This window comes from Pungitius pungitius, chromosome 1, assembly GCF_949316345.1.
Source record: "Pungitius pungitius chromosome 1, fPunPun2.1, whole genome shotgun sequence".
NCBI lineage: Eukaryota > Metazoa > Chordata > Actinopteri > Perciformes > Gasterosteidae > Pungitius > Pungitius pungitius.
This window is the reverse complement of record NC_084900.1, coordinates 29,287,174-29,307,868: the sequence shown is the minus strand read 5'-3', so window position 1 is coordinate 29,307,868 and position 20,695 is coordinate 29,287,174. Positions and strand designations below refer to the sequence as shown.

Below are 20,695 nucleotides of genomic sequence, written 5' to 3'. Positions count from 1 at the left end.
GGCTGAAAGATATTCTGCAAACAAACTTACTTTTATTCTTGTGGGAGGTAGAAAAAGCAAATGTGCTGTAAAATTGACTGAGAACTACATACCTTAACTACATTAACACATCTTTGCTCTGGTACTTAATATAATAATTTAATATAAATAAATATAATATGTTATAAATAATGCTGTTGTGAAAAAAGATACAGCACGTGTATCGAATAGATATGTGATTTGCTATTTTTTAGGTATTTATTTGCTTCAGGATCATTTTCAATTGGTGTTTTTGTATAAAATCCTGCCCCTTTCGTCTTTTTGCTCTTTACCTGTAGCCTGAACTGATGATTCTTTTGATGACGATGGGGGTAGTAATGTGTGTTGCTAGCAGGGATATATCACGGTAGGAGGAGTGGGTTTGGATCACATTTGGAATAAACTTTCTTTTCATAGAAAATGGCTGAGTTCTAGCGTTTCTCCCTCGTTCTGGATATGTGTCACATATCTGAAAGTTAACTGTGACTCAAGTTGTAACTGTTTGTGGTAAAAATAGATATGATGTCAATAATTTCACAAAAGACTTGGGAGCTGTTCAGCCTGACGACATTGACATTTCATAACGTAATAATTTTCTGTAATCTGACATGCTATTTAGGGCTGCAACAACGAATCGATGAAATCGATTAAAATCGATTATTAAAAGCGTTGGCAACGAATTTCATTATCGATTCGTTGTGTCGCGCGACTATTAAGTTTGAGTATTTAAAAAAAGTTGAGCGCGCCACGCAGAGCTGAGAAAAAAAAAGTTGAGCGCTCGCGAACAGAGAAAAACAGCTCCGCCCAGCAGAGCGTTGAGACCCGTAATACTGTGAAACATGCGGAGGAAGAGAAACCAATGCGACCTAAATCCTCCCAGGTATGGGGATATTTCACGGGGGGGGGGGGGGGGGTGCTGGCGCTTTTCTTTGCAGCGCCAGTCTCATCTTTTTCCGTTCTAATCGCCGCGCTTGACTTCAAGGTGTAACCTTTATTATTGTTCGGTCTAAAACGGCGCGCCCAGTGACGGGTGGTGCAGCAATATTGTTGTCCGGGTGGAAGTAGAGAGAAAGGTCGGTCCGGGAGATTTTCGGGAGGGGCTTTGAAATTCGGGAGTCTGATTGTAAGATATGCAAAAGCGACATGGCCTGGCACGGGAGCACCACGGCGATGATTCAGCACCTTAAACCGAAACATGTTGGAAAAATCTAATCTAAATATTTTTTGTGCCTAATCTATTTAATTTGGCAGCTGTAAAGTATACATCATGCAATGTGTGTTTTTTGTGTTAGTCCATTTTATTTGCTTACTTAGGGATGTTCAAGGAGCAATATGTTTGTGCAGTTTCTAAATGTTTTGCACTGTCAGTTCTATTTTTCAATAAAGGGTTGGAAATTAATGTTTTTAAATTTTTTATTTTTTTATCCGATTCATCGATTAATCGAACAAATAATCGACAGATGAATCGATTATTAAAATAATCGTTAGTTGCAGCTCTAATGCTATTAGTTTATGCCTAACGTCATGCCAATTGTCTTCATCCTCTCCTGTGGTTACACTCACAGGAAACATCATTTGCAATACGAGCAGAACGACAGAACATATTATGATGAATAATACATACAAACAGGAAACTCTTTTGTCTTTGCTGTTAAGACACCATTTCAAAGGATATGCATGTATCAAAATTTTAATAGCTACTCGCCTAACTGGATTTAAAGGACTTATGAAGTACAAGGCAGGTGTGGCACTAAAACGGAAGATTGTCTTCCCTCTATTTAGCACTATAAATGTCTGTGGGGAGAGAGAGAGAGAGAGAGGGAGGGGGGGATAAAGAGAGTATTAATTACTTAACAGTTGCAAAAAAATACACATTTCAGCACATGTACAATAATACAGATCACTGAAACAGTTACCAAAAGTAACTTGATTTTATACAAAAAACAATTATCATCTTTTTTAAACAAAGCGAGCTTCTCCTCCACATACATAAATCTCAGTATACAAAACTCATAAACATGTGTAGATAATATGTCAAAGGCAATCATTGCATTTGCTCATAATGTAAGTTCTGCACAATCGGTAACACAAAATGATCTGAACACATTGAACAGTGTGAAAATCAGTCATTCAGCGCCGTCCTGCACACAAGAGCTTTTGGTTTCAAGGGAAGGAAACGAGCAATGCCGAGAGCTGCGGACAAGCCTCTTTCTGTGGATAACCCCGTAATTGTTTAAATAATACATGTCAATTTGCATGAAACTTTAATGACACTCTGTGCATTTGCACAAGTGATATGAGCACTGGTGCTTTTAACAAGGCAACCCTCTCTGCATTAAGCCCTGCGGAGCAAGCAACTCACTGCTTAAGGCTGGAGACAGGGGTGTCAAAGAGAAGACGAGCAGGAGGAAGATTGGAAAGGGAGACGCCAGTAAGAGGCCACATTGTGGTCACATGACTTTATGTAATTTGCACACTCCAAGAAGGAATTTGGTGCATGTGTAAAATGTTGTTCACAAGAGACAAACATCACAAGAGTATCAAACTGAAACAATGGGGGGCTTTCCGAGGACGAGCCGCAGTTCTGTCACATGACCTCCCAGAAATGAATTTGACAAATCAGCACAAGCCAGCACAAGATGGATATTTCTCTCTAGTCGCTATTTTGGGTCAGAGAAGCAGACTCTAATGCTAGTGCTAATACTGTTACACTGTAATTATTTCTGGCCAGCACCATAATCACAAATAATGACACACATGGACGTGTCCCAGTTGGCGGTGTCATGACAATTCTGTTAAATACAACCATTAAAAAACATATGTTGACTACATATGAATGACAAATATGAACATAAACTCATTCACAAGCACACACGTAACCTGGCATGTGCACTTAAACCAGAATGAGCAAACCTCAAAATTGAACAAGCAAGGTTAATATCTACACACATGTCTGATATATACAGGGAATCCGTTTTTTTGTAATGCATGACTAAACTGCTGCAAAGCTACTGAAAATTTCATAATCCAAAGCTGAGCAAAGATGAGAGGGGAGGAGAGGAGAGGGGAAGAGAGGAGAGGGGAGGCAGGAAACGGGGGAGATGGAAGGCGAATGAAGCAGGCAGGCAGCAACTGTGTCAGCAGCAGTTTGAGGAGAAGCAGGGCGGAGGGAGCCGGGCAGAAAACGGAGAAGACGGAGAAGAGGGAGGGTGGGCGGGGGGATGGGCGGGAGACAGAGAGAGGGAGAGAGAGAGAGAGAGAGAGAGAGAGAGCAGCTTCAACACAGACGCTCCAGCCATCAGGCTCAGGCCGCAGCATCTGCATGTGAGGGCCACAGCGGCAATTCAAACAGCCCCCTTCTCTCAACCTGTTTGGTAAATGGACCGTATTTTATGGGCCGGGAGTCTCACACACACATCAATGCAGCTATGGCATGGGGCTCAGCTGCTGTGCTACGTGCTAACCTGCTCATGTTTTCCCTGTTCCTGCCATTTTACATCCACAAAGCCTGGTATCTTTGATGTAAGTCATTGTTGCTTAATGGTGTTCTTTTACATTCATCTTTGACTTCTCAGATAATATCCTTGCAATTATTTGTCTTTAATCCGGACAAGGAGGCCAGATAATGCTTATCCTCTGGTACGAGTACACAGGTTGGGAAAGCATTTTTTTAACTAATCGTACTCAAAATAGGAGAATATTTGCACGTCTCGTAAAGCTCTTTTTCTGTTAGAAACAGCTCCGATTTGCACCTTCAGGTCTTCCACCGCCAGTAACACATTTCAGTGATCCCGGCTGCAGCGAGAAGGAGAGCAAGTGTGATCATGCACGTGTCGTCCATCTCATTCCTGTCCTCACTTTCTCTCTCGCTACCTCCCTCTCTGTCTCTTGTCACCTTCTTCCTAAAAAATGATCTGTTCACCTTGTACATCAAAACCAACCTCTGTGTGGCCTGGCTTAGCATGGCATGGCCCTGCTGCGGCCACCAGCCAAGGGGAGCGGGGGGGGGGTGGAATCATCACCCCGCCGGCTCTGCACCAGCCATATGAATCCAAAGGAGCCACAACTGAACATTCAATGAAAAGGGAAGATGAACTGCTTTTTCCTTTACAGTTACTGCCCCGCCCAACCCCGCAAGAGATCTATCCAGAACCGTCCCGTCGCCTCTCGGTGACAAAGACACACAGAGCGACGTTCTTCCATCAAGGTCGCCACACGATCTGACGTCACAGCCACTCAACCTGCCAGAACCGAAGAGGCATCGGCTCCATTTTGGCATTACAACAAGACTAGATCGAGGGGCCATAATTAGATTTGCCTGAAGCTGAGAGCAGACAGGACCGCTGGTGGAAGCGGGCGCAGCGGAGACGAGGAGCCAAACACAAGGTGCACAAAGAGCCTTGCATGACTGGCATTGATCTGTGACAGCAACGCATGGTTAGGTGTGTGGAGAAAAAGACGAGTAAGTTGTGTGTCGGTTAATTTTTCCGCTACCCAACGTATCGATGAAAATGTTTTTTTATCATCTGAATCGTGTCTCCTCCTTGTGCACTGGGCTGGAGGGTTACATAACAGTCCGCGTGCACTGTGTAAAGTCAGGGAGGTGGGAGAAAGAAGCTGATGGAGAGACAGATACTGTGTACCTGAATGCACACACACACACACACAACATCTAAATAAATCCGTTGAGCTAATGATGAAGACTGAACTCTCACAAGCTGTTTTTTTCAGGTAGGACGGTCTGTAGTTTAATGTACACTGAATTGACAGGCACTGAGTTATACAACAGCACCATTAAAAATAATATTAAATTGGAGGAGAACATTTTGAAAAATAAATGCCCATTTTGTTACATAATTCTTTGTTAAAAATAGAGCCCACATGATGTTAGCATGAGAGGAGATTTTTGCTTTGCTGCTAAGTCCAGGTTATCAAAACACCAGCCTTAAACTGACCTCAGTACACTTAGCAATTAAGGTAATAGTTCATTGTTCTTAAGAAACAATAGATGATCAATACCCTGGAGTGATGACATTTGTATTCAGAGGTCGACGGGTCCGACAAGAGCAAGACAGCTGATATAAAAAGTCTCCTTTAACAGTGTTGGCTGAGGACATTCATGGACCCTCAAGGTCATTCAGCTGTCCTCATACCGAGCGTCAGTAATGTCACAAACCCCAGAGGGACACGTGTCTCATCGAAGACAACCCCAGTCCTCTCAGCCTCCTGCTGCTTTTCTCCCCTGCAAGGAATTCATTTCTGAGCAATTAGCAAAGTCCGTCGTGTGGAACTACGGTCTTTCAACAGTCACCGCTTCTGACCTTTTCCCCAAAGCCCAGCGAGCACATCGGAGGTACAGCAACAGCCCTCTCAACAGCTCGAGAGCTCGACGACTCTCACTCCCCAAAGGTCTTCAAGTAGGAAAACATAATTACAGTGTGCAACCTAATCACGAAAGTAAAACAGCTGTAAACAGAGCACACGTAAGCCGCCCGCCACGAACCAAACAGCGGCTTGTCTACATGATGAGGCCACTCCATCTACTGAACATCGGGTGGGAGTTCATATTTGTACTGTATGTTTGGACGCCACTGATGTGGTGGAACTCCTGTCGATCTGCAAAAGCATCAAAATGAGTGTGTATGCTGTTCAATTAGGGGGAAAATATTACCAGGACACTATGTTCTCGTTGAAGTCCTATTGATATGACAACCATAAATAATGTCCTTGTTAGGCTATCTTTCAAAATGCCACATAAGCAAATGAGTAACTATGGCTAATGCATATTCATATATATCAACACATACATCTTGCACTGACACGCTCCGAGCATTGGACCTGGGGGGCGTAGCCCCCACCCAGTGGAACTCTCTCCCCCAGAGCCTCCGATACTCTCCATCAATCGCCACTTTCAAAACAGCACTTATTATTACTTATAACTCATTTATTTAAATTAGCTTTTAACCTGTGATGGTAGTTAACTATGCTTTTATTTAGTTTCTTACAGTGATGTCATCTCTCTTGTTTATATTGGCATTGCTTCAAATGTTGGTTTGTAAAAGCTTAAAAAGGGCTTTACAAATAAAATATATCATCATTATTACTATTGTTATTATTATTGCTAAAGAAACAGAAATGACCAAATCTCAAAAACCACACCTCAACTTAAAAAAAAATTAAGAGAGGAATAAAAGACTGGTTGTTATGTAATGCAATGTAAACCTACTCTGGAAATAAAGATGCTTTGAATATAAACAGTTGTGATTTTATAGTTTGGACCCCTGAGTTAGAGGGACAAATAGCATTCGTAAATAGGACTGGGTGTCTATGTAAATTAAAACAAAAAAACAATACTTGGGAAGTCAAATTAAAAAAGCATTCAGTGACCAAAATTTCTGAATGTAAACCATAATGTGACACCCATCCCGAGTCAGAAACATCCTCATGTTTAAAGAACTTGAGTGTGTGTGTGTGTATGTGTGTGTGTGTGTCCATGCGTGTTTGCAGACTCACTTTCTGAGTCTTCAGGTAGAATGGGTCCAGATCCTCCAGTGGTACCGCCACCAGTCCCTTAGGGATGTCCCCATAGATGTAGGGCAGGCTCTTCCCAGCCTCCAGGTCACGGTTGGGCCTGGGCTTGTTCTCGTCGTCATCGTCGCGGTAGCTGCTGTCCTGCTTGGCTGGCTTCTTGTTCTTCTCCTCATTGATGCGCAGCTCAATAGTCACCAAAGATTCCAAAGTAAACTCCTTGAAGCTATCGGGTCCTGGCGGTGCAATAAGGGGTGCGGCCATGTTTTCATCCTGCAGCCACCTGGTCTTTAGGTTTGTACCATCCACAGGAGCAGCTCTGCAGGAGGTGCAAACAATAGGAAAGGTTAACCAAAAGCCCACAATAATTATTTTAATTCCCTGGGCTTTTTTAGGAAAATGTGATATTAACAGTAGAGAAAGTCCTGTAGAAACATTCCAAACACAATATGTTCACCCCACCGAAAAAGAATGACAGCAATAAGCTAAAGCACAACAAAAAGGGACTTTCTGAATGTTACATCCTTATCAAATACTTCCATTTATTAAATTGCTTGGTTTTCCATCATCCAAATGAATGTTGAGGAGAAAACACAAACAAGAAATAGCAACCCAGAGCAAGAGACTACAACTAGGAGACATCCTGATTTTGTTAGTTGAGAAGACTATGGTGGCGTTCTCCACAATGTTACATCTGTCAATCCAAACAAAGTGCTTACATTAACATAACATTTTAATAGACTGTATGTTGTCATGTTCCTTGTTGGTATATTTTCCTCTTTGTTAAATATTTTTGTTTTATTGTGAATCTCAAGATCTTAACGGCACTAAATGTATTCACTGAGACATTCGCCAATTAGTCCATGTTCCATGTGAAGGTGTAACTCATTGTTGGCCAATTTTGCCCCCACTAGCATTGAATGTATAGGCTCTGCTTTTATGCTCTGACAGCATTTCAGAAGGTTACTCATCATGAGTGCTAGCTTGAGTGCTAAGAGAAGTCGCTAATGTAACGGATGTATAACTGAGTGGAGCCTTTATCCAGCACACTCTTAAAAGGGTATGATGGTTGCATTTCAAGGTCAATAATGTGAGGCAAGACGAGGCGGATGAGAGGAGTTCAGTCAGAACCCAGCCACACCTGAACTTAGTCATTGACTATGTCAAAGATGGCTGCTGTTTAATTGTATGGTATGCGATTTTACATTATATCACACCCTGCACCCCCTCATCATCACAAACACATACCTATGGTTGTTTAGGGATGCAGCCTAAATAAGGAGAACACTACATCCTGTCCCTTTTCTACTCCCCTCTTGCATAACACAATATAATTAAACATGCACGACATGTAGAGCAGCTATCACACAGCAAAGGGCGAGGAAGAACACATGAAAAACACGGAGCCGTGGAGCCAAGACTCGTGTTTTAAAATGGACCCCGGAACCTCGCAGTCTCTGAGCCTTCTGTTGCTCTGCTGGCGCTGTCCACTTCAGCACCGCACGAGCTTGCACACACACCGCCGACACACGCAGAGACACACACACACACACACACACACACACACACACACACATACATATGCATATGCTCGAATGTACATGCAGGCTGGATAGAAAAATAATCCGAACCACTCAGAGTGGAAAACACGTTTTGCTGGAATCCTTCTCGCCGAGCTCCCCCCTCGACGCCTGCAGGTTCTCCATCAGTCCCCCGCTTCAGTGAGACGTGGTGGCAACGCCGGTCTGTGTGTGTGTGTGTGTGTGTGTGTGCGTGTGTGTGTGTGTGTGTCTCAGTTTCCACGGTTGCACATTGCTCACATTCAGGGTTGGACGCTCAATCATTTGAGCCGACGGGAACATTTTTCTTTTTTGAAAGCATCTTCTTCTGTTCTCATGTTCAGAGACACAGTGAGACCTGTTTACTGAACTGCTGGTTAGGACGCAGGGCCCGTGGACACCATTACGCGCCATTGTTTCCTAATTCATTTAACTGAATAGGAAAGTGCATCTCGGCCACACGAGAGAAGCGGGAGGTTATAATGCGCCAAGAAGTGGCCCGCAACCACAAAAGTGGGCAAAGCAATATTGCTGCAGTGGAGGGGTATGTGGAAATGATCACGCTGTAATTTACGCAGCCATAGGTTTGACAAAGTCACAAGTGTTACGTCAATTTATCAAAAAAAAGGTCAATCTTGTAATCCGGCAAAAGAAGAAAAATATATTTTTTTCCCCAAAGGTATTCGGTGCGTTTTTTGCGCGTCGAAGCATCTGCACCACACCCGCGAAGCCACGTCGACCGTCAAATCAATATGTGTGCACAAGACATGCCAGAGTAGTGGACGAAACACCGGCAAAAAACACACACACACACCGTCTTAAAAACAAATAGGACGATTGGAATCAAGTTACGATGCTGCCACGGCAAAAGAAATCACCCGGAGGGACGTGCATTGGCGGCTATTGATGGTGGGAAGAGGATCAGACTACTCACATAGCATCGAAGCCTTACGGTGTGCCAAGAGCACCATCCTGTAATCCAGAGGGTGGACTATACGAAACCAAAAATATGCAGAAGAAGGAAATCTTTAGTTGTATGTGTTCGGGGGTCGGGGGGGTGTGGGGGGGGAGGTTGGATCCGTCAGACGGCGTCCTACCTGAATCCTAACGAGGCATTTTCTCTCTCTCTCTCTCCCTCTCTCTCTCTCCCAGAGGTCGAAACAATGCCTCAGACAAAAAAAAGAGTTATTCCGGTGAATTCCTCGCGATCGACATCAACTGTTTGATGCACATGTGTAATCGTGTTCTGGTCCAGCCGATAGATGCTCAGCAAGTGCAGACACCCTCCTCCACCCGCCCCCCTCCCTACAAAAAGAAGAAGATGCGGGGCAGTGTGCAGCTCTGCGACATTTACGCAAGGCTACAGACAGCGAAGAGTGGTACCGTCGCCTCAAAACGAATGGTCCCGTTTCCTCAAACGATTATGAACAAAGGACACTCACCTTGTAAGCTTTACAGTGGATCAGGGAAGCCGGTGCGGGAACTGCAGATGTGGAAAAGATTGGGGAGAAACTGCGGTTGTCGCCATATTGTTGCTGCTACCTCCCCCCCCCCCCCTTCTCAGCACAATGTAAGGGAGTGTCGGCGAGTGGGCTTCGTGAAAAACGTGAAAGGTCATTTAGGCCTGCAGCATGGGAAGCTCACAGTGTGGTTCACTAAATGTCCTCTCTGGGCTCGGGCTCGAGGAGAGAACAAGCAAGAGGTTTTTTGTTTTTTTCTCTCACTTTGCGTTAATTGAGTTTGGGAGAACTGTGCTGGAGGGGTTCGGTCGGACAACTTACAACTTACAACGGACACCTCTCATACCCATCAGCACTAAAATTACATTACACACTGCAAGTATGATGAAACGTCTACTTTGTCTGATGCATTTGTAACAATGTTAACTAAGTGGGTTCGGATCTGTTCCAACACGGCCAGTAGTGCCAACTCATTTCCTTCATATGCAGCTTCTGCATCAGACATGTTGCCCTACTATAACACACTGCTCTTTTATATAACTAATTAAGCTCTTAATCTAGTAACCCGCCACCTGCCGTGTGTGTGTGTGTGTGTGTGTCTAAATTAACTGAATAAAAATTAACTGAGAATGATTCATTACAAGATTATTTTGTTGTGATATTACGGTACTATACAATTTGTATTTTACTATCTAAATAAGGATCATGAAAAATATGAATATTCAAATAGATAGTAACATAATTATTTTATATAATATATCTCTTAAAATTCTTTACAGAGTTCATTTCACAATTGACCCAACTGCCCATGACGTCATTGACCAGAATATACAGTAATTTACCGAAGTTGAATGAAATGGAGTTTAAGGAGCTTCTGCTGTTTGTGATTACTTTGTGTTTGAGTGCACTTACCTCGCCACAGGACAGTGAGTACCACACTGGCATGGGAGGGGAATACACCCTGTATCGTTAAAAAAAACCGTTAAAGTATTTTTTTTACCTGAATTGATCCTCCGCAAGGTTTTACGGAGTAGCCGACGGCTAGCTAGCTAGCTTACAGTACATAGCATGCTGCCATGGTTACTGTAAGGCTTGTCAAGATAATGCTAACTTATTTAGCGCCCAGCAGTTAACGTTAGCTAGCTAGCGTGGCTTAATTTAATTGTAAAGGTGGGATGACTGAGTCCCCTTTCTGGTTTTATGACTGTACTTGGGTTCGGGAAACACTACACGTTAGCATGTAACATTGAAAAGTCAACAAAAATAAGCTAACGTTACAGCTCCTAGGAGCTTACGGGCTTCGATGTCGCCATAGTTGCATCATCATTTGTGGGTGTCTGGTATAAGTTACAGACACTTTTATTTGACCTTTTTCACATCCGCTCACGTTCCCGCCACTCTGGCAGGGTCTATAACAAACATTGTAAACACAAAAACGTAGCAAAACGTAGAGAAATTTGCTTTTCTTGTTGTGGACTTTTTGTTTATTGACTTATGGACTAATTTTATCATAACCCATTTAGAATAATTTATATGAGGATGATCGCATACCTTAATTGCAGCTACAATCACTGCAGTGTACCCAACCGAGTAAACAATTGGATGAAATTTCAAATATTACATGGGCATTTGTTTTTTTAATTGAATTTGTGAGGCTGTGGGCAGCGACCCCTGGTCGCACCCCCGGGTATGTCCCGTATAGTGGGGGGCCGGGAGGCTCCCGAGGGGGCTTGGCCTTGGCAGGTCAGCATCCAGATCCAGTCAATACACCACTGCAGCGGCACGATTGTCAGCAGCCTCACGGTGCTCACTGCAACACACTGCTTCCACAAATTCCGGTGAGTAGACACTACTCCGACAGACCTGCACATCCTGAATTTGGTGCACACAGCTTTGCATCTTATGGGAATTTATAATATGGAAAAACGTGAGACCTTTTGGTGAAGTTAACATTATTATGCAGCTATTAAAGAGTGGCTGGCGCCAAACACTTTTGTTGACTTAACAAAACAAAACATGTGTATAGGTTCATCTGGGTTTTCCATCAGAGTGGCCTGGATGTAACCAGGCATCCATATGAGCAGGTGTCTGCTACAATTGAACCAAGTTTGACTCAACTTTTTAGCAGTTTTGATTTCCATTTAGTTACTTTTTCATGTTTGACATTTTCTCATTCCCTCAATATTTGTGTTAGATAAGTATTCTCATCAAAATGATAAATATATACTGGCAAATACTAGTGGTTTCTCCTCTTCTTTTACACCACACAGGAACAAGGACACAGTATGTACACTTAAACATTAAAAGGACGCCACTTTAAAGTTACTAAAACAAAAAAAAACCTTGCTTGTGATTGAAGATCAATGTACAGCAGGTTTAGTTTGTAAAGGAGAAGGCAGACATTGAAATGTATTGTGTTCTGTGTCCAGAAGCATCAGCACAAGCCATTTCCGTGTGGTGGCAGGACTTTGTGCGTTATCTGCTCCAGGAGATCAAACCCAGATCCGCTCCATCAGCAAAGTCCAAATGCACGAGGACTACAATGACGTCACGTCTGACAACGATGTGACACTCGTTCTTCTCAGCTCTCCCTTTGCCTTCACTGACTACATCCAGCCTGTCTGCACTCCTCATAATGTGACTCATGAGCTCATCCTCAACTTCAGCCAATGTTTCATCACCGGATGGGGGAGCACCTATTACACAGGTTGGTTAGGTATCACTTACCAACAAGATGGATGAACCTTTACTGAACAAATAGTTATAGTTATAGTACTGGTAAATAGTTATACGTTTGCCTTCCTTTTATATGTTGCTCTCATATATAATTGCTTAGCCCTTTTAAAGTGAAGTACCATCTTGGTAAACTGCAGGGGGGCAGACTAACAGATTGCAGGAAGCTGAGGTGGAGCTTATCGACAGGAGAACTTGTAACCTGATGACCTGGTACAATGGCCTCATCACTGAAAACATGATCTGTGCTGGGCTGGAGAGCGGGGCATCTGATTCCTGTCAGGTGCTGATAATTAAATGCATGATATTAAACTCCCTTTTAGGTTTCATTTCAACGAGAGGTGACTGGTGTGTGTGTGTGTGCCCCAGGGTGACAGCGGCGGCCCCCTGCAGTGTTACAGCGAGGACGAAGACAGGTTTTATTTGGTCGGAGTGACGAGCTTCGGATACATGTGCGGAGTTCCTCGCAAGCCAGGGGTGTATGCCAGAACCAGCAGGTTTGCAGCGTGGCTGAATACGTGTCAGACCGCATCAGCGCCTGCTGCACACGGACTACACACGGGACTGATCTCAGCTCTGCTCTGTGTGCCTCCAATGCTGCTGTTGAACCCACATTAATAGACATATACAAGCTCATTAGATGTTTCTTATCTGTTCAAATGGAATTGGTATTTTCATTTAACATGTAATGTAAAAAATGTATTTATGCGTAGTGACATTTGAATGAGGTGATGTATTTTAGACATGGACAGGTGATAAAAGCTGGTTTTATCTAAACATCAAATATTACCATCAAACAATACATAAGGAGCAAAAATCTAGCTACTCCATTCCATCAAGGCTTACTCCCTGCTCCTCCTCAGACATCCACACCCCACCACCCAGATCTCACAAAAGTGTTAAGTGTAACAGACTAGTACATAGAATCAATACAACATGCAAAACCACTAAAGGCTGTGATTAATGCATCAGCCAATGCATTAAGATAGCTTCTATTATATGAAGGTAGAAGTTCAAGCTCAAGTTATGTCCAATATGTTCATAAACTGTGCAGTAAAAGAAATCACAGGGAGCAAATCCGGTTTTACTTGAACTTGTAAGACTGCCACCTGGTGGAAGGAAGATGCTTTTTTCCTTTAATGCAGCAGCAGTTTCCTGAAACCTCCAGAGAGGTTTGCAAGGGAAATAAACACGGCACGAGAAATGCTGACAAAGGATTTCTCTTTTTTTTTATTTGACATGAAACACATCCAATGACAGTGTGACAGTGTTGGTTTTGCTTTTTTTAGTCAAGTAAGACATGTTAGAAGTTAACGCACCATTGACTAGTTCATAATGTCTTTGCTGCAGCTCGACGATGCATAGTGAACAGATAGTTGTTGAGGTATACATTGTGGGCCCTTGAGGTTCTCTTTTGTGTGAAAGATCCTAATTCCATTACCTCACATGTACATTTAAATTTTGTGCTTGAATAACTTGAGGTTTGAAATGGACGCAAATCCTCACAATTGGAATTGAAATAAATATCAAAATGGAAATGGTGGATATGTCGAGTTGCCTGCCAGGAGGGTTTTGATCAGATCTTAGAGCTGAAGAAAATTGATTTCGACAAACAATTTTAGAACCGAGCAGTCAGTGAAATGTTGGCATGGAAAAAGAATGACTTATATTCACATGAAAAGGACATACAGGAAGAACACTTCTTCGTTATGACATTGGAGGGAAAAGGCTGTCAACTTTCCCTTATTGAATAGCACCAACGTCTATTGAAAAGGCTTTGAAGGCCAACGTGACATTATAAAACTTTATTAAAACTTGTCGAAGTGAAACTGTAGCAACAAAGCAATCATCACACAGCAGCTCAGAAGCCATAATGTGTCCACATACTGGCTCACCTACATGCCATCAGTACCAGTCACTGATGAAGTGGTTTACTGACGCGTTGTGCTTCACATCAAGCTGCTTTGAAATCAAACGGTTTGCAGAAGTTGTGCCATTTTAAAATAAAGATTATATGGGGAATATACTGATGAAACCCCCTAAGACATATCCGATTCCAAACTTGGATCGAATTAATTAAAATACAGTGGTGACGACATTAAAAAAAAAAGTTTCAATATTTTGGGATTATTTTCTTACAAAAGACAAACTTTGTTGCACCAGTAAAGCCAAGTATCACTGTTGAACTGGACTCACACACACTCCCTCAAGCTCGCACACACACACACAAAATGATATTGGGAAAGTGCACATTGTTCCTGCCAAAATAGTCTGACATTATTGTTTTTGCGATGTGTAACCATTAAATTAACAATGCAGAACAATGCTGTCAAGTATGAAAGATCAGTCAAGTTTTGATCGACAAAGTTCATATCCATGTACACATTAACACTAGTAATATTTTACCTCTAAAATACAGTATACAGACAACATCATCACTCATTTATTACCTCCATATGTCATATTAAAGGAGGATTAGGCCATATTTTAATCACAGGGTCCTTATTGATTGTTAATTCCTAATGAATTGTATTTCAGTGTTAGACATTCAGGACGAATTGGTTTAAATGGTAATGATGAAATGAGAAAGTTAGGACCGCAAAAGTAGACACCCCCCCTTTCCTCTAGAACATGAGATACGAGTGTATTATGAGTTATAAACTGGCGTTTGATCCCACAAGTGAAAATTGGTGGAATAGTTCTTTAAATACACTAAACATACAGCTAGAAATGAGGGATTAAATGTAATAAGTACTAAATTCCACAAGTTTAGTAAGGCAAAGTTCTCTCCTCATTCTTTTTATTTAAAAATTAAGCATTAATGTTAGCGTGATAAAAAGGCACTGACTTGCCTTCTGAAGATCTGTTGGCTAATTGACTAGCAGGAAACTACACAGGCTGAAAGCTAGCGACTCACTTCAGTTCAAGCCAGGAAACGGGTCAATTATCTGCAACTCGAGGTTCACCCACCTGTTGTGGAGCCTCCACTCGTGTTACAGTCCTCATTAGCAGACTCCAATAAATGAAGTAGAGACTACGAACCAACCCACTGCTGTGTGACTGCATGGCTTGGAACAGGTTTTCTTCTTCTTTTTTTTTGGTGGGGTGGGCAGCATTTTTTCATCAACTGCATTCAAAATAAGCATGCACACCTCAACACCAGGTGTAGCTTCTTCTTTTGAAAAATGTTGCATTAAAAATAAAAAATAACAGTATTAGTACTTCACAATCATAAGAAGTATCTAACGGACTGACTCACACCGAAACGTTTTCCGCCCATCAAATATAACATCCGGGTTTGTGTGTGTGTCTAAGACGCAAGTCTTTCTTTTCCCACACCAACAAATGATTCAAGTGTGTTGTTTTAGGACGTCATGTAACGCGTGGATGCCGCATGTCTCCAGTAGGCGAAGAGAGCTCAGAGCTCAGAGCCCCGGGGCCCCTGGTAGAGGAAGGCAATAGGGCTGCACTCACTGGTCGCCATGTGTAATACTGATGTGGATCTGCTCATGAAAGCAGCAAACGTGGGGGGGGGGGGGGGGGGGCTCTTTCCCTTTGAGGCAGGTCAGACGGGATGCAGACTCACAGGTGCAAGGACTTTAAGTGCAAGAGGATGAAAGTTCCAGCTCCTCTCAACAGTTTCAGTGCACCATCCTGCCTTCAGGAATCAATGAGGTTAATGAAAAATAAAAATACAAACAAAAAAAAAAGCACACGAGGAGGAAGGTTTCAGGATGAAAACCAAGGAATGGAAAGAGGGTGGAAGCATGTAACCAAAAGCGTCTTTCAAAACACACTGGAAGCAAAGAAGAAACGGGTTCTGAAAGGAAAGCAACGTTCTCATTACAGTACTTGAACTGTACTCGCATTCCCATATTGTTTGGTATTGATTTGAATGTGTATCTGAGCTTCAGCATCGGGGGGGGCCCCAAAAGTCAGTCTCCCTCACGTCGGTTCTCGGAGCCCGGCTCAGTTTTCTGCATTTGCCTCAGTGGGCGAATCACATGTTGTAGGCCACGTAGATGGGGTCCAGTTGGTCTGCCAGGAAGGAGTCTCGCAGGTGCATCCTCTGCTTCTCTCCTCTGGAGTTGATGGGGATCACCCCGGGGTCCACGATGACCACCACCCCGACGATGAGGTGGTGCTCCTCCAGGACCACGTTGGTGACGAGGGGCACCAGGTCCAGGGCCTCCTGCTCCGAGCCGCTGAGTTCCGCCACCACCACCAGCAGGTTGGTCCACGTGAACACGGCGCTGAGGAGCAATGAGGAGTTCAGTCACATGTGCCCAGTGTTACCGTGTGAACTGCAGGATATGGAGTGAGGAAAAACATAAATCGTGAAAGCGACTGCGCGAAAGAAGCTCACCTTTCTGCGATGCAGCGGTGGGCTCGCGACACCGATGTCTCGATGTCGATGGGGTGATAGCGCAGCCCCCTCAGCTCCAACGTTTCATCGAGAGAGCCCACCACAAACAAGGCGTCGTGACGATCTGTGGCGCAGAAGAAAGAAAGAAAGGTAATCAACTCTTAATCGTTATGGACTTAAATGAAAAAATATCCTGAAAAGCTCTATGCAAAAGGGACGTGTTTTATATAAAGATCAGTATTTTTTTATTTAGATCGAGATCTCATTTTCAAGGGCGACCTGGCCAAGAAGGCAGCTCATAGCGATATCGACCCCCACCAACACTGGCCAAACAAAAAGGCAAAATGGAGGTGGAGGAGGTCAACTTTTTTTCAAATGTCCTTTCACCTCCGCTGGCATCCAGTAGCTCGGTCCTCTTGATGAATCCCAGGTAGCCCGTCCTGGCCCACAGGGTGTGGGGCTCCCCGAAGCTGAGCTTGGTGTTGAAGTGGTCTGCCTGGAGGCTCTCCTCCCCGTAGATGGTGTAGTAGCCACTGGCACAGTGAGGGCTGTTTACCCAGATCTGAGCCGGGACAAAAACAACGGTTTTGTAGGTTTGCAGAGCAGATCCAAGACCGGACAAATACAAATTCATCGATTTCTGTGTCGAACAGCTGCCGCTCGCTTTGCTCCGTGCGAGTGGAACCCCTTTGTGCAGAATTATGAGTGGACATTGTTAAAATGTTATCATCCAATGATGTGTCTCTCTTCGCTCACCTCCCCGAGATGCGAATCTCCGAGCGGCCCTCTGGTCTCTGGGTTGACTATGATGACCCTCACTCCTGGGAGGATCTTAGGAGAGATGACATAAAGGAATTTAGCTTTAGAGATAATCCAACGGCTTCCAATGTGTCTCTGTGGCCAGTTTTTTTTTATAGTGCCAACAATCAATACTTACAGTGCCAGACTCCATGAGTGGAAGACTCTGTGGTGCTCCTCGTTCCACAAGCCTCACCCTAAGAAGGACACAGCCAAGAAACACCCCGTCAATCATTCATTCACAATCACGACACAACACGTGTGTTTTCACCAGTTGTGCCTTGTGACATTAGCGGGGTCGACCAGTTTCACCTGTCGTGGCGAAGCGACTTCATGTCAACATAGACGGTGGAGGGGTCCGGTCCAGCAGTGCCCTGGGGATGCAGAGAGGTAAATGAATCATCTAAAATGAAACAAACCGGTAGGTGTGACGATTACTCTGTGCGCGTCCGTATGAAAACCAACCTGCAGGCAGATGGCCAGGTTGACCCTGGAGCCAAAGGCGGTGCTGACGGCACGCGCGGAAAGGCCGATATCTTTGAAGAGCTTGGAGAAGGACTGCGTGAGAGCAAGACGAGGACGCTCCTCCGCTATCACCACACAGCTACGCACGCACGACAGGTTCAGACCCCGCGCCTGGAGACACGCACGGCCAGAGGTTATTCACACTCTTAACAGTTACGTGAGCATGACATGAAATCTGCACAAGCGGATATTAGTGAAGGTGGATTGAGATATTGAGCTATGCCAAACCACAAGTACAACATTTATGACTTAGTCCACATCCTGTTAAAAGCGCGGTATGAGTGTGATTCTGACCTTCAGCATCTCTGTCTGGGTTCCCAGACCTTTGGTGCAGAGCTCCATGACCGAGTAGGAGCAGAAGGTGTCTCTGATCTTGTACTGACTGAGCGTGCTCAGCCACAGAGGCAGTGAGCTCTCCAGCTCCAGAGGAGGAATAAGGATGGACTGGTGACCTGAGTAAACACTAGCGCAAAAACACACTGGTTACAGAAACACATTTACAGGAGCTGTGTGTGTGTGTGTGTGTGTGTGTGTGTGTGTGTGTGTGTGTGTGTGTGTGTGTGTGTGTGTGTGTGTGTGCGTGTGTGTGCGTGTGTGTGCGTGCGTGCTACCTGGAGAGGCACCACAGGACAAAGCCCAGGCCACAGTATGGGTCCAGGCAGATGGCTATTTGGCGTGAAGAGTAGAGCTCACACTGCAGCTTAATGGAGCGGCACAGAGTGCTGATCGCAGCATGAGACATCTACCAAGAAACGAACGGTTAAAAACACCCTCAGAGCAAATCCACTTCATGCAATTCCCTCTGGCTAAAGCGATCGCATGTCCCTTACAACATGCGGGGTGGGCGAGAGTGGTTTACCTTGACTCCAGTCAACATGCCAGTGGTGGACACGCTGAAGTCCAGGTAGGCCAGCATCTCAGCTGTAGGCGGTTTATAAATGTTTGGAGGCCGCTTTCTGGGGAGATCGTCTGTGAGAAGGGGATTTGTTGTGTTATTTTTTTTACTGGATAAAATAAATCTCACAGTGTTGTTGTTTGCTGCTGGGAACGTGTCGCAACCTGCCGATTGTTCTGAATTTGTTTTTCCTGCTCTTCTCGCTTCACCTGGGACTACGGAGAGCAGCTTTTAGCCCACTTTAGGTTTCCCCAAAAGGTTCAAAGTTAGACAAAGTGCAAACGGGACCCCTTGTTGACAGAAAGGGAACACATTTTGTAGTCTCAAGTCTCTGTGCTAAATCCCAGCACTCGCACAGACGTATGATAACAACAGAGGTCAAGCGGCTTGAATTCATTCACAATGATACCAGATGTACAGATTTCAACAGATGTGAAGCACCTGTATCGATGATCGTGGGCCACGTCTTGATGTTGACGCTGGCAGCGGCCTCCCTGGACCTGAGGATCCTCATAAGAGGCTGAGTGGTGAGGATGCAGGCTGCCTTGCTCACCTGTAACAGACATATAAAAGGAGGTCATCCAAGGTAATAAAATACTTCTTTTTTTTTTTTTTTTTAACAATGACCTCTGGTATAAATCCTCCTTCCTACTGTCACTGAAATAAAAGACATTTAATCATTGTTATACTTTATTGATCCCTTTGGTGACATTCTACTTGATTTGTTTCCCTCCAGGGAAATCACTTCTAGTGATGGAGCACAGAGGCACCTCACTGATTCTGGGTGTGAGTCAGTTACTTACTTCATGACACTTTGACAACTATAACAGATCGATCCACTGGTCCTTGAAAGCAATATAATATTGAGAAAGTGGTAAATAGGGTAACGGTGTAACTAATAGATATCACCATGAATCTTCAACTGCTGATTATTTGGGGATAACGAATAAGTTGTATATAACAAGAACATGTAGAATCTGTTTGACTGTGCAAATAAAGACTTATTTAGATGTATATTTTCCAATTTGCATACACTTGCAGAACCAATATCTGAACAAAATAATCATTTAAAAAAAACAGAATATAGATGGGAATGAAACTGGAATGAAATGTGGAGTTTCCTGACTAAGATTATGAGAAAAAAACTATTAATTATTAATTAATTATTGTTATTATAATCCAATGCTATGTTTTGATACATTTAGGGGAGATCTATGAAAGAAAGTAGAATATAAATATCCTAAATATTTATTTTGGATGGTTTCTTCAACAAGACGGAAAAAAAAAGATGAAATGGCACAAAACCTAATTGATTAGAGCAGTGCATGAAAACCGAGCGGAGCCTGAGATGGAATGAATTTGTTGTACTTTTGTAATCTGTAATAGAAGTAGTATTATTTAGAAAACCAGTGGGTTGCACTCACGTCAATGATCATGCGGACCGTGGGGAGAGTGGCAGCCAGGTTCTGTGGGTGGGGCGGCCTCACCGTCACAGGGATGACCCCCGCATAGAGACAGCCATAGAAGGCAGCTATAAGGTCAATACCTGCAGAGATGACAGAAATACATCAGCCGTTGGAACCGAATCCCAGAGAGATGTCCGTGATGAGGGAGGGGTGTGTGTGTGTGTGTGTTTTTTTTTTACCTGGGGGATAAAGCAGCACCACATTGTCCCCTGTGTTGAGGCCTCCTCTCTCCATCAGGGTAGCTGTGATTTTCTCGGCCCTCTTGTGGAGCTGTGCACAAGTAGCGGTGCACACTGCCACTCCCTACAGCGAAAAGTGAGAAAGTACAAAATATTAGACAGTACACA

General features: G+C 43.7%; 3 protein-coding genes across 10 annotated transcripts in view; 1 reads left to right on the top strand and 2 right to left on the bottom strand.

Annotated features, from left to right (window-relative positions):
* Nucleotides 1-9,677, bottom strand: part of scn8aa (sodium channel, voltage gated, type VIII, alpha subunit a) — a 39,663-nt gene extending 29,986 nt beyond the window's left edge. For 4 of the 6 annotated variants that reach the window (XM_062564427.1, XM_062564437.1, XM_062564424.1 and 1 more), the window contains exons 1-5: nt 9,548-9,677; nt 9,203-9,410; nt 9,040-9,096; nt 6,532-6,865; nt 1,695-1,812 (exon numbers count right to left, since the gene is read on the bottom strand). In XM_062564427.1, coding sequence (XP_062420411.1) covers nt 1,695-1,812; nt 6,532-6,810 — 397 coding nt within the window. In that variant the 5' untranslated portion in view covers nt 6,811-6,865; nt 9,040-9,096; nt 9,203-9,410; nt 9,548-9,677. The remainder of the gene's footprint in view (nt 1-1,694; nt 1,813-6,531; nt 6,866-9,039; nt 9,097-9,202; nt 9,411-9,547) is intronic. The other 2 variants (XM_062564434.1, XM_062564428.1) reach the window with 2 other exon arrangements.
* Nucleotides 9,678-10,322: 645 nt separating this feature from the next.
* Nucleotides 10,323-13,786, top strand: LOC119222241 (transmembrane protease serine 11D). Of its 2 annotated transcripts, none has more exons than XM_037478714.2 (5): nt 10,323-10,491; nt 11,220-11,403; nt 11,998-12,272; nt 12,439-12,581; nt 12,668-13,786. In XM_037478714.2, the coding sequence occupies exons 1-5, from the start codon at nt 10,374-10,376 to the stop codon at nt 12,914-12,916; spliced, it is 969 nt and encodes a 322-aa protein (XP_037334611.1). In that variant the 5' UTR covers nt 10,323-10,373; the 3' UTR covers nt 12,917-13,786. The 2 variants fall into 2 exon arrangements, with proteins under 2 accessions (XP_037334611.1, XP_037334610.1); XM_037478713.2 differs by having other exon boundaries at nt 11,995-12,272.
* Nucleotides 13,787-15,496: 1,710 nt separating this feature from the next.
* Nucleotides 15,497-20,695, bottom strand: part of dip2ba (disco-interacting protein 2 homolog Ba) — a 31,087-nt gene continuing 25,888 nt past the window's right edge. For both annotated transcript variants that reach the window (XM_062564418.1, XM_062564420.1), the window contains 13 exons: nt 20,528-20,651; nt 20,307-20,428; nt 19,324-19,435; nt 18,847-18,956; nt 18,599-18,729; nt 18,282-18,450; nt 17,928-18,098; nt 17,775-17,836; nt 17,602-17,659; nt 17,421-17,495; nt 17,052-17,226; nt 16,665-16,788; nt 15,497-16,551 (listed from right to left, as the gene is read on the bottom strand). In XM_062564418.1, coding sequence (XP_062420402.1) covers nt 16,299-16,551; nt 16,665-16,788; nt 17,052-17,226; nt 17,421-17,495; nt 17,602-17,659; nt 17,775-17,836; nt 17,928-18,098; nt 18,282-18,450; nt 18,599-18,729; nt 18,847-18,956; nt 19,324-19,435; nt 20,307-20,428; nt 20,528-20,651 — 1,686 coding nt within the window. In that variant the 3' untranslated portion in view covers nt 15,497-16,298. The remainder of the gene's footprint in view (nt 16,552-16,664; nt 16,789-17,051; nt 17,227-17,420; nt 17,496-17,601; nt 17,660-17,774; nt 17,837-17,927; nt 18,099-18,281; nt 18,451-18,598; nt 18,730-18,846; nt 18,957-19,323; nt 19,436-20,306; nt 20,429-20,527; nt 20,652-20,695) is intronic.